General features: G+C 25.3%; 1 protein-coding gene across 5 annotated transcripts in view; it reads left to right on the top strand.

Moving 5' to 3' along the window:
- The window catches only part of LOC129968914 (phosphatidate phosphatase LPIN1-like), a 114,465-nt gene extending 93,964 nt beyond the window's left edge, over positions 1 to 20,501 (top strand). For 3 of the 5 annotated variants that reach the window (XM_056083267.1, XM_056083259.1, XM_056083275.1), the window contains 13 exons: positions 458 to 614; positions 1,787 to 1,939; positions 3,268 to 3,459; positions 5,728 to 5,797; positions 8,237 to 8,347; positions 9,473 to 9,834; positions 11,513 to 11,660; positions 11,871 to 12,019; positions 12,835 to 13,074; positions 13,866 to 13,983; positions 14,128 to 14,231; positions 15,451 to 15,624; positions 18,314 to 20,501. In XM_056083267.1, coding sequence (XP_055939242.1) covers positions 458 to 614; positions 1,787 to 1,939; positions 3,268 to 3,459; positions 5,728 to 5,797; positions 8,237 to 8,347; positions 9,473 to 9,834; positions 11,513 to 11,660; positions 11,871 to 12,019; positions 12,835 to 13,074; positions 13,866 to 13,983; positions 14,128 to 14,231; positions 15,451 to 15,619 — 1,973 coding nt within the window. In that variant the 3' untranslated portion in view covers positions 15,620 to 15,624; positions 18,314 to 20,501. Of the gene's footprint in view, positions 1 to 457; positions 615 to 1,786; positions 1,940 to 3,267; positions 3,460 to 5,727; positions 5,798 to 8,236; positions 8,348 to 9,472; positions 9,835 to 11,512; positions 11,661 to 11,870; positions 12,020 to 12,834; positions 13,075 to 13,865; positions 13,984 to 14,127; positions 14,236 to 15,450; positions 15,625 to 18,313 lie in introns of those variants that run through there. The other 2 variants (XM_056083286.1, XM_056083294.1) reach the window with 2 other exon arrangements.
- The last annotated feature ends 1,951 nt before the right edge of the window (positions 20,502 to 22,452 follow it).

Below are 22,452 nucleotides of genomic sequence, written 5' to 3'. Positions count from 1 at the left end.
AGTAAATTGCATGGTTTTAGCCTACCTTGTAAATAAAGTATTCTGTGATTGACAAAATAAATGTACAAAATTTAGGCATTTTCTTGTTAGCCATATATTCTTTGAATATTAATCCTTTAAAAGGCTATTTTTTTCTAGTCATGGTATATTAACATATTTTTAGGATTGAAATTGGCATTAGAAAAGTGATTCATTTAGCGTATTAGATAAATTTAATTTTATTAATTAATAATAAAGTAACAAATCAAGACACAACATTTTGTGTGAGATAAGGAACTGAACCCTCTAAATTTCTATCTTATTGAAAAATTTGTTGGAATGTATGAAAACCTACATAACTTCATACAAATATTGATGAATTTTGTGGGGAGCATACTTCCCACAGCCCTAGATAGGGTTAAACTGATTTTGGTATAGTTATGATTATTAGACAATCAAAATCAATTTTTATCATTAGATGCTGAAAAGCGTTCTATGCTTGGAGGAGTGTTGAACTTCATGCGATCTACAAAAAAGATGAGACATATGCCGGAACGTGAAGGCATTTATCTCTCTGAACTAAATTCTGATGAATTGGATCCAGAAGTAGCTGCATTATATTTTCCTAAATTTAAGTAAGTCTTTTAAATCAGATATAAAATCTCTGCATGTTAAAGATTTTTCTATTTCACTTTGAATTTTATTTATATTTACAAAGATACAGATGTAGGATAAATATTTACCAGCTTTAGAGCTCTTGAATTGAAGAAAATTTTTATTTTATATGCATTATTTTAGTGAAATGTTTTCTTTATATATCATGAAGAAAATTTTCAATTCATGATTATTGCTCATGTTTTTTTCTTCTGTGAAAAGAAAATTGCTACTAATTAATTCCATGACTTTTTATTGCTGTAGTTTTTTTGTATCTGATACCCCATATGTAGTGCTGTAATCCTTTGTAATACTATCACAATGCAACTCTCCCTTGCTTTTTAAAAAAAATTTAATTGTATTTTACACTCAAATAGTGGGGAAGCCATGATAGACATTATATTATATGACATTACATTATACTATATTATATAAATATTTCCTTGAAATAATTTGAATTTTGATCTAATAGGTTCATTTGGGTTATAAAAATGTAATAATTTAAATGTATCAGAAACATATGTTACACATATCTTTTAGACTTTTGTTAATCTGCTTGCTATAAGTTTTCCTCAAATATTAGGGGTTTCAATATCGTTTAGATAAAACATGGCAAACTTGGCATCATACATAAATAAATATTTTTAATTTAAGTAGTTTTAATTAATTATGTAGAAAGTATTGCTTTATTAAATAAGGTTATTATTTATTAAAGTTGTTAATAATTATTAATGGAGTATTGAGGATATTTGATATTCTATGTTTTTATCATCAAACCAATTGTTTATTAATCAAAATGTTAGATAATATTTATTATGCACGAAACTTTTTGCATTGTGAGAAAGAAGGCAATTATCATGAAACTGTATTTCAGTTTTCATGCAAATTTTATCCGCATTTAGATAATACATGAAGTCTTTTCTGCCATTTACAAAGATTTTTATATTGTTGAGCTTATTTCGTTTTCAGGTTAAAAATCCATAAAATATCGCATCCTTTAATACTTTATATAAAATTGGCCTTTAAAATTTTAAGTATTGAGATAAAATTTTATCGTATTATTTTGCCAATTCCTGTTAAATTTCATCTTGAAATTTATTTGTAAAAAGTTAATTATCCAAATTGCTGTAATAATTGGTGGGAAATATTTCAGAAATCCAGATCATCCAAGCCAAGTAAAAGATGAGGACACAGAATCAGGGAAAGGTCCATCCTTACCCCACTCCCCTCACACCGTTGAAGGTTATGGGAGTCACTTAAGTCAGGATTCTGATAGTGATGGTGGAATCCCCCTAGAACGTTTTAGGTATTGTTGCTATGTATTTATTCCTACTGCTTTAATGTGTGCTTGCTATTTATTATTTTATATTGTCAATGTACTGTTCTTAGTTATTAGTTCTGAAGACACCTATCTTATATATTCAGTTTTCTTTTCTCCTCAGTTGTGTAGCTTATGCTTAATTGTGTTAAATTATTGGAAATGAGTTTCCTTATCCATTTTAATCTCAGGGAGTATAATCTATGATTCTTGTCTTTTTCCCCTTATGTGCAGGCAGTGCAACTACTATAATACTCAGCATATGTTGCTTCTACTGATAAAAATGTGAGATATCTGCTGAAATGCAGGTTTGTACCTTACATGTATTAAGGTACTTAAGTTAATCATATTTCTGAATGATGAAATTTTATTTTGTAGTGTTAGCTTGGTAGATAGTATTTTTTTGCTGTTTATTTCTTAATAAACTTTCTGATTTCTCTAAATGTGGATAGCTTAACACAATGAGTAAGTAATATGGAAATGAAATTCATGTGAATCGAATCTTTTTCTTTTCTCACCCTTTCTGTCTTTCTTGAACCTTTGATGCATAAAGCAGTTAATATATCAAAACACTTTACAATGATAGCATTGTATTTTTTATTTTGAATTTTTCTGTAAAAATGATCTCAATTATGTGCTTTGAAAACTTCAAAATTTAGGAAATATTTTTGTTTGCTTTGTAAAATTTGATATGTAGTAGTTTTCTAATAAATGGTTATTAAGTTTTTCAAGTTTTGTTTAATATTATGATGCACTTACCAATGTTTATTTTTGTGTTTGATTTTTTGCTCCTTTCTTTTATATAAATATTCTGTGTTTAAAATTTTATTTTTTCTTATTTTTATTTGATTTTAAATCATATTTACAAAACATGTTTACATCAAAAGATAAACACAGATGCATTTTTCATATTATTAGATATCTTGTATCATCTTAAATCAGATCACACAATTAGATATCTTAAATCATCTTGTACAGTTTTATTGTACTATTTTAATGATAAAACAACTTACGTTAACTTCAATAATAATTTTAATTAACTAACCAAAGTTGTAAATTCTTATAAAAAGAACTTGAGTATTTCATACATGCTTTAAATCAGCATCAACAAATTTATGAATGCATTTATGTTTGCATGCTTGTACATTAATTTTGCCTTTTTTTATGAAATATAATTGGTTACTTTTATCATTTTTATCACTTTATTTATTTTCATTTTGTTTGACTCCTCCTGGTTTGAATTAAATTGCTTGCTTTTTTTGTATTTTCTTTTGTTTCCCATCCTTGGTTAATAACAGTCACATTTCCATCCTTAGCAAGGAGGATTGTGAAAAACATTCTTATCCTTATAGTGATATAGCCATGTCACTCTGTGGCGGATTGCAGGATCCGGAGGTGGATCTTCCTGCGGAACGCTTTCTGCATTCCATTATTACTTTCGATGAATTCTCAGAGAATCCTGCCGCTGTACTCAATGATCCCAATTTGGTCATTCGTATTGATGGAAAGTGAGTAATTAGTTTTGTATTATAAATAATCATATTACTATAACATGTTATATTCAAAGAAGAGATAAGTATGTTTAATGGCAATAAAATGACAGCTATGAATTTTGTGTAATGGTCTAATCAGGAGAAGCTGCGCATAGGCAATAGCAGAACTGCAATATCTGCAGCTTTTTTTATTGTATAAAAAATAATCGCTTATTTAATTAATTTTATGTATGATATATGTAATACATCAATAATGTAGTATTTTTTAGCATATCTTTTAGAGCTTTCAGTCTTCATGATCAACATAGTATGGGGGAGGGGACTTTATAGATATAACAATTTTAAGTACTGATTTCTACCACAGTGCATTTATAATAGCGGAGCTAATTTTTATGCTAATTAATTTGGGAAGAGAAAGCTCTTCTTTTTGTTCTTCAGATGGTAGAGTGGAACTGTAGAAATTTTTTCGCAAGACCAAAATTGGAATATAAACAAACAGACAAACAAAATGAAGGATAAATATTAATAAACAGAAATTAATTTTAAAAGTATTGTACTATTTATTTTTTTATAAATAAAAACAAATGTAGAACTCCCTTCTTGTGCATCTATTTTAACTTACTTCATATTAATTATTATGTCCTAGTGCATTTCTGTAAAACTTCATGAATAAGAGTAAGGAATATAAGAAAAATAATAAAAAATTCCTTAATTAAAAATTCTTTACCTAAAGTTTTATTTTTTATTAAAATTGATTTTAAAACTTTAAAAACCGATCCAAGGTACAACTATCAATAATTTTGGAGCTGATTTATTTTCTGTCTTAACTATAAATAATAATTTTTATTGATAAATGCTTTGAAATAATGAAATAATTTCATATGCTAATTTCTGAATGTTTTCCCATTTGGTAGGTAAATATTTACTTTTACCTGATTCTGAACCTGATTAAGACATACTAAATATTAGAATCTAAAAACTAATTAGTTAAATTTTTGCTTCTGAATTCACAACAGTAGTGGTAGAGGGGAAAGGAAATTAGGATTTTACAAATTAACCTATGAAATTATTAAGAATTTTATTACTATAATTTTTTTGGGTTGCAAAGTATTTATTTGGCAAGGGTCATATACTGCTCTCTTGTGTGAATTTGATATAGTTGTTTCAGAAAAAGAGGAAAAAAAAAAAAAAAAAAAAAAAACGTAAACTTGATGCATTATAATCATGAAAAATTTAAAGAATATGCCGATATAAAAATAAGATTAAAAAATACTGTGGTAAAAATAATTGTGATTAAATGAAAAACAAAATAATTATAGAATAATGAAGTTAGAATGTCCAAAATTATTTATTTGTTAGAGGAGGAATTATTTTATCCCATTCAGAATCAAGTTGTATGCTTTTTTTTTTGTCTGTCAAATATTTAACATTTAACTGAGGAATTGTAACAATATTTGTCAGGTATGTTTTTCACTTAAATGTAATAGCATGGGCAATTTTGCTTATGTTACGTGAAAATATTCCTATGTGATTTTCAGTATCTGAATAACTATAAAAAAAAAGTTAATGTGCTTTTGCTGTTATAAACATTTATGCTGAATTATTTTTATTTTTGAAAATTTTTGCTTTGCATTTAACTGTATTATTTTCATACGCAAGCTCTTAGTTTTATGTAAAAGAACAATCTCACCATGCTTTAAAATAAAATTATTTCATCTTCTAGATTTTGAAAATAATATTAGGTGTGAAATTTACTGGAAACCTTAAGCATTAATTTGTGATAAAAATTCGACATTTTTTAAAAATAAAATGGAATAAAAATTTTTCTCTGATTAAAGTAGTTGTGCAATGTTTTTCCTTTTCAGTATACATTATAAACAATTTATTTTAACATTTAATCTATGCCTAATTCTATACAATTTGTTTTCATTTGAAGTCAGCATCTTATCATTATAAAGAGTTTTTTTAATAGCATGTAGTGTTTTTATCTCATTCATTAGAGCATATCTTAACTGTGAAAGTACTGTTTGAATGCACAATATAATTTCTCATTTCCCAAAATGTTTCCAAATTTGATAATAGTTTTCAAATTTTTAATTTTCATGGTAGTGCTAATGATATGTTTTAATTGAAAGCAGTTGTCAAGGTAACTGTTATATTCATTTGTTTTAGATAATCTGTTAGTGCTATTTGTTGATTAAATAGCTACAGTTTTTTTTTGTTTTTGTTTTATTATATATGTTGGTACTGTTTAAATATTTACAAAAGAAAATTTCTGTACAGATACTACAATTGGCAGACTGCAGCCTCAATGTTAACTTCTATAATTATGTTCCAAAGACCTTTGCCTGATGTAAGAAATGTTTCATTATTTTAATTATTCTGTATATGAATTAAATATCTTATTTATTTAAACATTTTTTAAAAAGTCATTTTTCTGTTCTGATATGTATAGTATTGCAATATTCTATAATTTAAATTTGTGTTTTAAAGCAGTTGTTGAAATGTGTTTAGAAAAAAAATTCCTGATATCTTAAATGTTTTCCTGCCTCTGACATTCATATCTATTACAGCCTTCTTATTTTCCAAAAATTAAACTGAATTTTTAAAAACCATCACTAGTTAATGAATTTCTTAAAATATTTACTACACTTCATTTATTTAAAAAGCATGATTTTAGTTTTTGTGCACAGCATTTAAAAAAAAAATATTTCTGAAATTACTTAAATTCTTTTTGTTTGCATTCAAACATTTACTTTTTCAAAAACTGAGTCAAAAATTAATACTTTTATTTATAATTTTCAATATATGTTCTATATAGTAATAACATTACTTTAAATATTTCAATTCATAATTAATATTTTGATTAGTGTGCTAATTACGTATTAACAAAAATGGTAAATAGTGCATTAAAAGGGTAAACTGAAAATAAATGTGAATTTTTTCTTTTTGTTGATTAAAAGCATCTTCTTCAACAACATATTTGGATAAATTTATATGGTATATGAAAAAAAAATGAAATATATTTTTACGGCTGTAATATAATCATTTTTAGGAAGAATTTTTTGCCACATACACATTTTATGATTAATTGCATTCGGAACATTCAATTGATTCATTCTTAAGTACTAGGATTTATACAAAACCCGACTTTGTGAAAAACCAGTTTTCAAATTCAATATTTCCAAAACACCGGTTTTAGCCAGTTTTCGAATTTTAGCCCCCCCCCCCCCCAAAAAAAAGAATAGGCATAACTATTTAATTTAATTTATGTAAAATAACAAAAAAAAATCAATATCTAAGTCAAAATATATATATATATATAAAATAATAATAATTACATATACATATTACTTACACAAAATAACCTAAATTCATACAAAAATTTTGAATATTATTTATACTATTTTTACTAATTTTAATTTTTTCTAAGAAAATAGGATTTTTAAAAACATAAAATATCCACTAAACGGTAGCTAAGTCTTGTTCTTATGTTGGACACAATATTGCCTAAAATTGAAAATACTCGTTCTTTAGCTACTGAGCTTTATTTTGTAGTTTCCATGGCATCAAATAACAAATCTTTTTCTTTTATTCATCAAATAATGAAAATTCAGTTTCCATTGTCTTTGGATTTATTAGTTTTTCCTCAGAGTCTTCAAGAACCTTATAAATAGATTTTTCTATGGCTTTTTTTAAAAAAGCATTACTTTGATGAGTAGTTTCTTCGATTTGCACATTAGAATCTGTTTCCACATAAGAATTTGAAAATATTCTAGACAATATCTTTTCAGATAATTTAATAATTTTGATATTTGAAGCTAAAAAAAGTAAACTAGATTTCTTTGCTGAACTAGAAATGTTGTGTATTTTGCAAATACTGTAAAAGAGTTACTAATTCTACTTATCTTCTCTCTTGAATTCGTTTTTCTAAAGCATATAATAATTTCAAACTTATTTCAGTGTTTAAATTTTTTAGTTCATTTAACATAAATTCAAATACACCTTTACTGGTTAATAAATTGGCATCTCATCACCCTAAACCTTCAGCTGCTAGATGAATCAATCCCAATTGATAAAAATATGTTTGTTTTTTGAAGAAGAGGAGTATCCAGGTGTTCCGGAAAATCAGTTTTCTTTATTTAAAAATTGGTTTTCAAATGTAACAAATTTTACTTTAAAAAAAACGTCAAACCCTAAACCTTACTTAGTACAATTAATTTTTCATTCAAATTCTCATGAACAAATGTTTACAAATAATCTTATTTATCATTTATATATTAAACATACTTTTTCAGAAAATAAAAGTATTAAGAAGTGAATGATTTTTAAATTTAATAGTGGTTTTAGTCTTTGGTTTTGAATCTGTGGTAGAAATATTATTGTTAAAAAAATTACATGAAATATTGATAAAATTTTTATGAAATAAAAAAAATACTAATTAACAAAACTTTATTTGAATGTATTGATTTTATAAACTGTACTATTTTTTAATTATATATGTATTGTTATAATATATTTATTTATTAGTTTGTAAGGAAGTTTTTCATTAGGAAATTATTTCATTTTGCATATTTTTTAGATATTATATCTATATTAAATTGACACAAAGTTTAAAAAATAAAGAAAAGTTGATATGGAATCCATTTCATTAGTTAAATTTGTATTATATAAAAATACTATTTAGTTATGAAATGTTACTTAATGTTTAATTAGTATTTTAATAGTACTTTATGAATAAATTAGACACTGAGAATTTCTGCTTATGAAATCATTTTTTGTCCCCATTTAGAGAACAACTACTAAATTGGTGCATGAACATATGCCGAAAAAGAAAAAGAAATCTTATTCCTCTTGGTGGTCTTGGGGGAGAACTGAGACTGAAACAAAGGGACAAATTGAGGTCGGTTGATATTTATTGATGTTATGAATAGTTTGTTTTGCAATTATTTATTGATGCTGAGTGTTACATAAACCCATACTTTTTTTTCTATGAAATTTTATTCATTATAATAATAACAGAGTTAGCAACCAGTGATGTATATATGTCACATTGTTGCATTACATTATTTTTGATGATACAACACCAAAAAAAATTACATGAATATTAATTGGCTCTCCTTTTAATACTTTGTTTCAATATTTATTATTCAAATCATATATACTATTCATTTATGGATCCTGAGATTATGACTTTTTGATGATTGTACTTTTCTAAGGGATAGAACATAGAGAAAGGAGCAATTATTGTGCATAATAATTTTGTGAATAATCTGAGTACACTCTAATGCTAAACCTAAGCATCTCTTCCTTTCCTCTGAAAATGAATTGTATATAATATTTTCTGTATTTGGTGTCACACACCTCAAATTGGTGCTTTTATCAGTAGTCATATTGGTTATATGCTAAGATACTATGCTTAGTAATGTTTCAGTTCTAGAAAGAAATAACATTTTTAGGTATTTCATTTAAAAAGAAAGCTTATAAAAGAAATTTAAAAAGGTTGATTCATGTGTTTTTTGTTTGAAGAGAAGCAATAAATGTATTACCATAAGCTGATACAAATTTTCAATGTATTTCAACATATCATATCTTAATAAAATTGGGTTTTCAGTTATGCTTTTAATTAAAAATAAATAAAAGATTAAGTTTTAATAAATAATAAAAACCTACATTATTGAGAAGATAATTTTTGAATTTTAAAACTGATGAGAAATATTATTTGTGCTGTAATATTCTCTGAAGTCATTATAAGAAAAACTTGAGAGCTTTAATTAATCGAAGCAAAAAAAAAAAATGATTCGAGGTACACATCTGAAATGTATATATTTGTGTCAGTTTTTTAGTTGTAGACCAAATAGTCATCACTATAGAACACTAACATCCACCCACACTTTCACCTCTATTATTAATAGAGATGATGGGTAATGAACACTATCACTTATATATTTTGCATTAGTGATAAATTGTTAATAAATTAAATGTTCTATTACAAGTACTGAAAAATCATGTTTTATCTCTTTAACAGAATCCTCAAGCAGGTATTGAAAATTCTACTATCACTGCAGTATCTGCCATCACAGAGAGAACAGAAACTAGATTCGAGGAATCCATTGAACAAGTGCATAAAATAGATGATAGTGAAAAGAGAGAGACTGTTGTTGTTTCAATTGAAGAGACTGTAAAAGAAACTATGACAACTGTTACACAGGCAGTGTCTGAAGCTTGTGATAAAGATCAGCTGCTTCTAGAAGAAGGGGATGAGTTGGAGGAAGTGGTTGTGGAATCTGAAACAAGTGCTGACGATCAAATTGAATTGATTCAAACCCCACCCAGAAGTGAAAGCACTCCTATGTCAAGTAGTCCTATTGATATAACCCATCCTGTGAAGTAAGTAATCAAATTTTATTTTATATTAAAATGTGCTTATTACATAATAATATATTTCTCTTTTATAAAATTCTTCTGTTTTCAAACAGAGTGATAGAAATGAATTCTGAAGTACCATTTTCATGGCTTTTATATCAATAATGTTGAGTGTTATCACTGTGGGAGGCGAATTAAATAGTCCAAATTTATATCGTTTATATAAAGAAAAAAAGAACTGTCAGTTTTTATAAAAGCATGTTTATTTCATCTACAGTGTTTTATTTCAAAACATAGTTGAGATGAGTTTTAACATCTCTAAATTGACAGGGGATTTTTATTCCTCCTTTCATAAGAGAAATTAAGTTGGTAGTTCTAATATTTCTAAACTTAAAAGTGATTTCATATGCCAGTTTTTAAATGCTTACAAATCTAGTAGGCAAATACTTGTAAAATTCAAATTCCCGGTTTATTTAGTTGTTCTTTCATATCTGAACAGCAATGGATATTGATTGTCCATATATGCACATGATTATGTTGATTATCATATATCTGTGGAGAAAAAAACTAAAGAAAAAAAAAAACGCTTTTCTTCCAAGGATTTAAATTCTTCAAAATCAGATGTAATGCAAAGTCTGATCTAATTCTTCATATTTTTGATATTTTGTAACTTTTGTGAAATTTGATCATTTACATTTTGTCAGAAGGGGCATTAAATCTTCGTTTTTCAATTGTTACTGTATATTCATTTCTATTTATGTGTGAATTAGTGTATCTGTGTAACACAACTGATACATAGCCATTAATAAATGTTGTTTTGCTTTATTAATAAGTATGAATTCTAAAAATTGAGCTACTAAATTTTCTTATGATAAAATTTTTTGTAGCAGTTTATTATGTTTGTTAAAACATAATTATATTTGTTTAGTGGCCACCATTTACCATTGCTTGAAAACAAACATTAAAGGAAGAAAACCAATCTGTAGTCTTCATTTTTCCATTCTGACATAAAAGCAATTTGTTGTGTTAAAGATTGTGATGTGTATATGGCTGACACTTATTTATGAATCCCAAATCCATAAAATAATGTCTCAAATTAATGATAGATAAAATTATAATCAGTTAGGGCAGCTTTGATTTAAAAAATTGCACTTGTGTATTATAGACACAATTCTTCTGAGTAATTGATTAAAAATTTGAGCAATAGTGAGAGTGTCTCACAAACCATTAGAAAAGAAATTTTCTTTACATATCAAACAGTGCATTTGGTTTGAAATTTATAATGCTTTTTCTCATGGAAAAAAATATTCAGTCTTAAAAAAAAATTGTCTTATTTTGTGTAAAATGTGACTTTTGAATTTTTTTTATATTTAAATATAGTTTCAAAATATCATAAACAATTTATCTTGATTGAATGTAGAATAATGAATGTTTAGTGTTAATCTAAAATGACAGAGAAAAAAAAATGTTTGTAAATTCTTTGTACATTTGTAGAATTCAGCCTTTGTATATTATTATTAGCAAGTATATGAAGAACATTATAACTATTTCTATAATATTTTAAAATATTATCCTAATTGATCCTATTTTTTAAAATATTATCTTATTTTTAAAAAATAATAAGATAGTCTTTTTAAATAAGTGCATTAAAATACAGAAACAACAAATATTTTGTTTAACATGGCCTCTGTAATTATTTCAGAACACATGTTGATACCTCCAGTCTTTCACCACCTGAAACTGTTGCTCAAAGTCAACTCAGTGCCAAATCCACAAGTGAACCTGAAGGAACTGATAAACCCCAGAAAGAAAAATACATCAAATCTCTCAGGTTGACCTCGAAACAGATAGTAAGTTTTCTGAAAAGGCATCATTTTTATCTAATAAATTGAGTTGCTTGATTTTAATTGAATTGAAAATGCTATTTTAATTATAATTTAATAAGAAAAGGAATTATATTGTAAATTTTTATATCATCAAATATAGTTTTAATGAAATATGTAGTGTGACTGATCTATGTAGTGTTTTATATTAAACAATGGTACTTTTCTTTTTTTAAGGAAAATTTAAATCTAAAAGATGGTCCTAATGAATTTGTGTTCAGTGTTACAACTGCATATCAAGGAACAACTAAATGCACATGCCAGGTTTTCTTGTGGAATTATGATGATAAAATTGTGATATCTGACATTGATGGTACAATAACGAAGTAAGCTTTATGAAAGTGATTTTTAACAATATATTTTTTCTTTTTAATGAAATACATTTTGATTTAATTATGAACTTTATCTTGGATTCTGTTTTATTTCTGAGCTAAATCTCTTCCCATTTCAAATTTACAGTGCAGAAATTAATAGCATTTTCTCTTTGAGTATGTAGCATTTAATTTTTGTATAATACTCGATGTAAATTATTTTTTAAAAAATATATTTATTTCGTATTTTACAACAATCTCTAAACTAACAAAAAATCAAAGATGTACTGCTGTATTATTTTGTTTTAATTTTTAAGTAAACTTACAATAATTGTATATGGCGTGTATTTGATGTTTATATTTATCCCTGTTTCATCTTATTTATTTTCCCTAAAACTGTTAGTTGTTTTGTTTTGTTTTTAATAAAAAATAATGTTTCATAAATATTATGTGAATATTCACCTGTCAAAAAATATTGAAATTTCTAAAAATTATTAAAAAATTTGTCTGATTTTTTCATTATCCAAGACCATTCATATTATATTTTTATATTATGTTGATAACATAAAGTATTTATATTAATTTCTATTTTTTCATAAAAATGATAAATTGACATATTTTAACCAAATTTCTTAGGTTCCATGTTGATATTAGATTTGAATAGTCAATAGACATTTAAAAAATATTGTATTCATGTTAATATTTGATTAAATAAATCTGTTTTTCATAAATAAATTATGTTTTCAAAAATTTATTAATTTTTCTATAACAACAAATTTAAAAACAGTTGTAAATTTCTGTGGCCTACTAATATTTAATTATCATTTCAGGTCTGATGTTCTTGGCCATATTTTACCAATGGTGGGCCACAGCTGGGCACAGTTAGGTGTTGCTAATCTGTTCACAAAAATTTACAACAATGGTTATAAATTTCTCTATCTCTCTGCAAGAGCCATTGGTCAAGCTAGAATAACACGAGATTATCTCCGTAAAGTTCGGCAAGGTGAAATCTGTTTACCAGATGGTCCCTTGTTGCTATCACCAACTTCTCTCATTAGTGCTTTGCATAGGTGAGATTTCATACAAATTATAAAGTTTAATTAATTAACTTTGTTTGGTATTTTGATTATGTTAAATAAAAATTTAAAAAAAATATCTTTAACTGTCAAAATTGAAGATTTTTGTGAGAAATAAAAATTTATTATTTGCATTTTTTTTTATTTACTGTATTATTTATTGCTTGTTAACCTGATATGAATTATTTCATTCCTTTGTTTTTTTATTGATTTTATTTATTTATTTTTGCTATTTCAACTTTTTAAATAAGAATGATTTTTTGTCAGTTTTTGATTAAGGATGTAGATATAGAAAGCAGAATTTTGATTAAGAAAGTAGATCATTATTTTGCTTTCATTTTGTAAAACTTCCAAAGGAATTGTTTCTTCTGGAATTGAATTGCATACATTTTTTTAATGCTCTATTAGAGAGTTTTATACTAAATTCCACAAATAATTGCACAATTTTTTAAATGGTATAAAACTGTTAACTCTTAGCTCACAAAAGGTTGTGTTTCATATGGGTTGTATAATCAAAAGAATATAACTATCAAGAAATCTTTAAATACAATTGGAAAATTATTAAGACAATAAAATGCTTCATGTTCAATTTCAAAATATTTAAATATTTTTTATAGTAATTATATCAAAGAAATCTTAGCCTGAATTGCTCTTTTCTATAGATTAATTTATTTCTTGAATTATTATTGAATTAAAAAAAGTTTATTGCTTTGTGTTGATAAATATAATAACTTTTTTATTTAATGCAAAGACTAATTTTATGTTTTTTTTTATTGCTTTAACAGAGAAGTCATTGAAAGAAAGCCAGAGGAATTTAAAATAAGTTGCTTGAAAGATATTCAAACATTATTTCCACCATACATGGGAAATCCATTCTATGCTGGATTCGGAAACAAAATCAATGTAAGTCATGCATTATGTTGTTTCTTTTTATTCTACATTATCATAGATAAATATAATGAAAAGTTAATTTATGTAAATGATGCAAAATAATTTTGTTTCTTTCTGAACACATGTATTTAATTTTTCTTTTATCTTTTTTTTAAGGATCAATGGGCTTATCGAGCTGTTGGAATACCTCTTACACGTTCATTTACTATAAATCATCGAGGAGAGTTAAAATTAGAACTTATACAGACATTCCAGTCATCGTAAGTAGTCTACTTTTAACTATAATGAATGTAATGTACATTCAAACTTCTGTTTAAAAAATATCATCATTTCACTTAAAAATTAATTGTAAAGAATGTACTTATAAAGAACTTTGTAACTAAAGTTATGAAAAAGGAGGGAAAAAAAATGCCTGATCTGCATGTCACTTTTATTGATTTTTATACTATCCTAAGTTTTTAAAAATCTTGTAATTTATCTTTGTACAAGTTAAAAATAAACACGTTTTTTTTTTTTTTTTTTTTTTTTTTTTGTGCACAAAGTTTGAAATACATAATTTGTAACATTTTCTTGCAGCCATAATCCCACCTTGTATCATATAAATCCTACTAGTATTTCTTTTTGTGAAGTTTCTTATACATCATTTACTATAGTATCTTCATTACATTTCATAATAGTTTGCAATATATCATAATCTGTAAGATATTCAGTGGAGAAAATTTAACGGCTCTTACTCTCTTCAGCAATTTTTTAGAAATATTTGTCAAGAACTGACTCAATTGATTTTTGTCAGAAATTTAACAATCGGTAACTCATCAAATAGTTTTTAAAAAAAGATTAGAAAAATCTTGTTATATAGAAATTATCATTTGTAATATGAAGAATATGTAACAAGTAAATAATTTTGTATAACAGAAAATTTTGTTGCATGGAAACTCCCATATTTTCTTTTCATGATTTGTATTTTTGTGCGCTGCTTTGATTATGTTAAAAAGTGTACATCTGTGATTCTCATTGGTAGATTTAAAATAAAATTATTTTCATGTAAATGTTGCTACATTTGTGTTTAATCTATCTTCATCTAGTTTGGTAAAACTTTTAATAGCAGATTAATTGTGTTACGAATAAGTCAAAATTAAGAAACACTGATTTATTTTGGATTCTTAGCTATGTTATAGAATGTTTTACTTGCAAATTTAAGACAGTCTTCTAACATTATTAGTTATTGCATAAAATAGTCTGGGAAAGTCTTTTTATTCTCATGTACATTACTGTAATTATTGCTTGAAAAGAAATGTTACTTTTCAAATTTTACTTAAAATTTAACATTCTTTTCTCTTGTATATTAACTGCAACATTTCCCAGTATAAAATGTGGGAATCTATCAGAAGTAATGACTTAATATAAATTTATCATGAATTTATTTTCTTGTTATCAATTATGACATGATTACTTAAAATGCACTCTTATCTTTCTTAGTTACACTAGATTATGTGATGATGTTGACCACGTGTTCCCACCACTCAAGCCAAGACTCAAAACTAATGGCCATCCTACACCCATTTTTTCATCGCCTGAAGAATTCAGCTATTTCACATACTGGAGAGAGCCTGTTCCTCCAATTAATGAAGATGATTTATCTGTGTGAAACTGGTAAAATTAATTACTTTTCTTAAATTTTTTTTAATTATTGTGTCATAACTGTATTTATAGAAATCTTTAATTTTTTCTTAATTAAGGATCAGTAATTTTTTAAAGTCAATATTAAAAACACTTTGATCTTGGAAGTTGATTTTTGTATTAAACGTAATTGCTATGACCTTATTACAAATTTTACTACTCATAAAAATACACAATGGTTTAAAAAGTGTTTTTTATAATTTTGATCACTTTAGCAGCTTGTTAAGATTTCACTTTTAAAGCTCTTATAGGTGTTAAATAATGGTTTGAGTTTCAGTGCACAGCATTATACAGCTTTTGTATTTCAGAAAAGACCAAAATTAAATGGGGGTAAATGTAGGTCATGGGGAACCACTTACATAAGTAAAAGTTCCCCCCCAAAAAAGGAGACAAATATTTTACTATTGATATTATAGAATATTTAGTTCATATTCCTAGTACTTATTGTATATAAATACCCATTGTAAGTTAACTGCTGATATTTCTCTTGAAACAATATTCAAATATATAATTTTTTAAAAGAATTTGCTTATCTTTCACAATATGAGTATGGAATTACTTAAAAATATAATTTAGATATATAATTTTTCTTTGTTTAATACATTTAAACTTGATAAATATTACATTTATAATGTATTCAAATCAGATTCTTGTTATATTGTTGCAACATAAATTATAAATATTTCATTTAAAAGTAACACAAGAGTAGTTTAATAATTATACATATTATTTCGTAAATAGTTGTTAATTCAGATTAGCAATAGTGATGTGTTATTGAATTTTTAAATTTGTTGTTTGTAAAGAATACTAGAGTTTGAATAAAAATAAGTTGATGTTAATTTGGTAATATTATTTATAATGCAGTAAGATTTTATTTAATAGTAAGTTTGTCTGCATTAAAATTATGTTGACACACGAACTCAACGATATCTTCCATCATCTACTTGTCCTTTAAAATCATGAAGATTACTGGTATTAATTTCATCTAACTTCTCATTTACAAGTTCTTCTCTCAAAACGTTTCTAGTTGTTATGACAACATTATTCTTTGATCCTCCCCCCACTTTGCACATGCTCCAGCTGTTTGCATGAAGTTATAATAGAAACATGAAATTTCATGAACATTAACTTGAGAGGATTTTAATACTTTGGAATCATAAAAAAACCCAACTAAACTTGAAAATATTGAAAAAAATGTTAAGAATGTAAAAGTGAGACAATAATTAATTTATTTCAAGGATGGAGGATATGATGTATTTTATTTCTTGTCTACTAGATCAATAACGGATAATATTTTTGCTTTGATTTCTTTTCTACCAGTTCGATTGAAACTGTATAATTGACAGTTTGATTTTCTAGTTTCTCAGATCAGAATTTCTAGATTTGTAAAAGATTGAATTCCTTATCTTCCACAAATTTTGTTTTAAAATAATTGTTATCATTCCAAATTACATAAATTTACAGGAATTTATAAAAAATTCCTGCTATTTAAACATCATGTTAGTTGTCAAGTTTTCAAGAAATTTTTTTGTCAGAAAAATCTTTTTACAATGACTTTCTAAAGATTTCAGGATAATTTATTATAACTGAGTTTATTATAACTTTATTATAACTGAGCTGCTTGTTTAAATACTTCAGATTTCTTAAACCTTTCTCATTTTACTGGCAGTTTTTCATTTTCAGCATCTTATAATATGAAAATTTCAAATTTTAATCAGACACTTAACTAGTTATATGAAAATTTGTCTATACCAAAATATTTGGTTAATTTTTCTAAAGTTTGTGTTCCTAAGGTTTTTCATTTCACTGCACAAAATTTTATTGTAAAAATTTTATAATTCTTATTTTAACAATAGTAACATGATTAGATTTTTTCTGAAGTTGTTTTCTTTTCATTCATATGTAAATTTTTTTAAAGTTATAAAATCATTTATAACCTGGCTCTCATAAGGATGTGACTGAAAAAAATAAATAAAACTAAACATCATAGGATGCTTAAGCAAACTTGTTTTGTTAAGTTGTAATATATCAACAAAGCCTTCTCTCTTTCTTTTATGATCCCATTATTCTTCAGTAACTTGTTTGCTCTCTATTTTATATTTTCCTCTCTCTTAGTAAATGCACATGCTTGTCTGAGCTCAAAGGTTATCCACTTTCTGAGAGTCAAGCAATGTCTCAGTTGCATAAAAAGGCCCAAAAATGATAATCATTATTATAACATTTGAGTGGCAAATGCCAAATGATATTTCTATGTAACTGAAAGGAATTGTGTCTATGTAATAATCTAATATGTTTTTTATTATTATTATTATTATTGTTTGGATGTAGTAATAAAAATGCAAAAAAAAAAAAAAAAAAAGTGTATTGGTCTTCTAATTTTTGACTTAGTGGAATTCAATTCCCCCATTTCTACCCTTGTTATTTATTAATTATTATTAAACTTGAATCATACCTTCTTCAAAATTCATTTCTGCAAAGAAGTTGGAAAAGAACATTACTTTTATTTTATGGCTAAAATAAAAAAGCTTGAAGATATTTCAAGATTTAAATAATTTTTTTCAGTAATAAAAAAATTTATTATTGGCAGGAATACTACTTTATCACATGTTTTGTGTGATTGAAACTTCATATATCAAAACTTACAAATATTTTTCTTTTGCAGGTATAAATATCTCTCTCCAATGGAAGAGCAAATTTTCCCTGATTTCCAGTAACTCGGAATAGAATAAATTTCAGTTTTTTTCGTGTGCTACAGCTCATCATATGTAAAACTACTTCGGCCTTGATCTAAAGTTGTGTTAGGAATTAAAATACATACAGGGATAATTTCATTCTTTGTGATAACCATTTGATTCCTGTGTTTTAAAATCTGAAAACAAACTTGTATTGTTTCGTTAATTGTATCTGTTTATAAAACATTTGTTTTGACTCATTATGAAATCAATCTTTGTAAGAATTTTTTTCATAATTTGTATTATAATATGTAAAAATGTATATGGACTGTAAATCTTCATTTTTTTTCATGTATAGGAGCTTATCTTTTGTAATACAAATCATTCTTCACAGGATTATTAATATTTTTTCATTTCCTTCTCTGTTTATTTTATTTATGAAAGTTTTTAATTAAAAAAAATTTGCTCGAGGATCTGTTGCAAAAATTACTAGTCATTTTGTGCATTATTTTCGTTTTTTATTTTTTAAGGGTTAATGATTTAACACTTGAAAAAAGAAAAGAAAAAATATTTAAAAAGCAGTTTGTGCATATCAGCTAATAATTGCAAAGATAGCTTGTTGTATATATTTAAAAATCTTGTCTATTTTTCACGTTGCTGTTAAATATTCTATACATGTAAATTAATTGTATAATAAACAAAAACTACTGTTGTTATGCATGATCTGTAAAATATGCTTTTGCTTTAATGTCATGCATAATTGTTTTCATTTCTAAATTGTGTATTTCATTTTTATCTATGTTCCCTCTGTAAAATATGGATCGAGTTCCAAAAACAGTTGTTTGCATATCATTTATGATTTCGAATCAAAACTATGTGTTCCTAATTGAGAAATTATTGCATATGAATGACTGAAATATCAAATGACAGTTTGTATGTCCTCTTACTAATATTAATATCTGGTCTGCATTTTTTCTTAAATATTTTGCTTCTTAAAATATTTATTTAATTAGTACTTTTAATTAAAAATGTATTATTAGTATTTTGCATTCTGAAATAAATATTAATTTTTTTAGTAGTATTAAAATAATTCTGCATGAAAAAATTTGATATAAAATTTTGGTTAATGATGTGCCAAATTTCAAAATCTATCTATGATTCTTTAATATAACAAAAATTATTTCATTAAAAAAAAAGAAGAAATTATTGAATGAAGAGAAAAAGAATGCAACAAATTAGGTTTCACATCAAGTCAATTTTTATTTTCAGTAAATGTTTCATTTGTTTTTGTAAGAAAATAATTTATGAAGATTTTAAAATTACACCTACATTTCGGTATGTATTTGAGATCTATGCATTAAGTAATTAGTTGAGGGTAAAGTTGAGGAAATATTGAAAATTTTAAGATACTGCTTGTCCTTTTTGTTTTGTATTGAAACTTGAATTTTTTTGTTTGGCATCCTTAAGTCCTCTGGATAATTTTTTGTATGTTAAAATTATTCCATTTCAGAATAATCAGTTTGAAAGTATTTTATATTGATATTTATTACTTTGTGAGTTATCTGGAATGTTATTATTATTATTATTGTTAACTTATAGGTTTAATTTTCATTTTTTTAAAATTATATTTTTCATAATTTTTTATCTTTATATTAATATGGTAGATATTTATTGTTTTGATATTAAAAAAAGGAAGTATTTAAATGGCATACTCTACAAGATTTCAAATAAATAAACCATATTAGAATTAAAAATCCCTAAAATTTACTATTTAAAAAAAATTTGCAATCCTCTTTGATGTCTTTCTGAGGGGCAGATTTTCTGTCAACCTTCAAGGTGCATCCTGTGAGGCTTCATTCTGTGTCTCACTCTCAACTTAAATCCTACTTTTATCAAATGTTTCATCCACACTCTGTTATGCTGAGCTTTCGTGTGTTTCCTTCTCTTCATGTGCTAATGACTTTTTCTATTACACTGTGGAATGCGTTTGTGAAGGACTAATTACTGTGATTACGTATTGTGTGTCTCAAACCAATTGAGCCATTTTTTAATGGGATATTGTCGGATATCAATGTTTATCTTGTAACATATCAAATATTTATGTACTGTACGATTTTAGATGTTGAAAGAATGATTGTGTATAGTTTTTGAAATAAATAGGCTTCCATTAAAAATAGATTTTGTACTTATTTCATTTTTACCAAACTTTATATGAATTGTATTTTTACAGCATTTTTCCATCGTATAGTTAAATGAACTGCTATATACAAAACTTGGAAAATTCTTGAGATATCACATTTTGATATATACAAATTTCATTACATTGAAATACATATTGCAAATTTTTTATCATTTTTGTTTAAAGCAAATATGCATAATTAATTTTTAGGATTAATGTAGACTTAAAAGAATGGAACTATCAAAAGGGACATAAATAATGATTTTCCAATGTTATTTATATGACACTAGTCAATTTTTTTGCTGCATTTTTTTTCTTTGTTACCTTATACATATTTTATAAAAGATTTCTTTATGTTTAGATTTCTGTGTAAGAAATCTACAGTTAGACTGAATTCAAAGTAAAGAATGTCTGTTTAAATTAGAAAAGATGTTTGATTATCTGGAGTTAAGAATAACATATGTTCACTGGCAACTGTTAATTTCTTTGTCGTAAACAATCATCTGGATTTTCGAGAATTTCTGGTAAAAATAATTAAAGAGGTGTTTTTATTATTTAATTTATTCTTTTTTATGACAATGCTTGTGTTTTTGGTTCTGGTAAATGTACATAATTTTTTTAGAAAATTTTGTTTATTATATAGAAATTTTATTCATTATATGAAAATTTTTCTTATATGGAGATGTTTGATATGTGAAATTTCCACTATATTCATTTTGTCTTTAATCCCTTTATATGTAGCGCTGTATCTTACTTGAGCAGTGGTGAACTAATTTATTTTATGGCCCTAGGTAATACACAATTAAGGCCATGATTTTAATGATTAGGTGAACAATTTAGTTTTATCTATCTATATTGTCCTTTATTAAACTAAAAACAACTTAGTTTCATATTTGAACACATTTCTTTTAACATCATGCAATGATAATTTTTTTTATTAATTGCTTTTTTATTTTAGTTACAGTTTGAAATGCATAAGTTTTTACTTATTTTTTATAGGTCATTGACTGCTATTATATATTATGGACACAATATTATTTAAGCAGATACTCGTATTTGTAAATACTATGATAGGTAAATGAACATAAAAACAAATATGATTATGTTAATTCTTTAACAATCGTAATTGATTAAGTTCCTAATATTTTATGATTAAAAGAATTGTATGTGTGTTTTTGTACAAATTTATTTATATCCTAATTAGACTAATAACTTTTTTAATTGATTTGATTCTGCCCAGCTGCGTAATCTGCCTAGTCCGAAATCCGTCCCTGGATTTGGGCATTGAATTACATAATTTTTGATATTTAAATATTAAATAAAATACTAGCAATACACAAAACGATATGAAAATTGAGTATATAGATGTCTTTTATGCTCTTATATGGATTAAAGTAACTGCAAGTTTCAAATAAGACATTTATCTTGTTAGAAGATTAAATACATTCTTACTTCTATGTTATTATAACACTGATCATTAACATAGCCGTAACGAGATTACTTATAACGAACTATAGTATAATAATAAATTATTGTAATAAAAGTTCCATTTGTTTCATATATGATTAAAAGAATAAAATGTTTTCAAGATATAAATTTTAACTGCTGACTGAAATCGTATGCGTTTACTAAAACTGATATACTGTAAATTTTTTTTTTTTTTTTTTTTGAAATCGAGTATTTGAGAATTGATAACGAACCAACTAATCATATGATTAAATAGTTAATATAATTTATCGAATATTAGCTGCTCTCACGACCAGCTTCGCCAGAAATATTGGTTGGGCTTAGTTTCAATTAACACCCTTTTGCAAAATTTAATATTTATAATTCTTTTAAGAAAATATTTTAAGGCAACAAATTGTGACAAGAATCAAAGTTATATTAATTTAATTAACTGTTACCTCATCTGTTCATTGTGCATGCGAACCAACTTGATTGATTGCGCTT

The sequence above is a fragment of the Argiope bruennichi genome, chromosome 1, assembly GCF_947563725.1.
Source record: "Argiope bruennichi chromosome 1, qqArgBrue1.1, whole genome shotgun sequence".
Classification (NCBI taxonomy): domain Eukaryota; kingdom Metazoa; phylum Arthropoda; class Arachnida; order Araneae; family Araneidae; genus Argiope; species Argiope bruennichi.
Note: the sequence above shows the minus strand (reverse complement) of the source record. Positions and strands in the feature narration are given on the sequence as shown.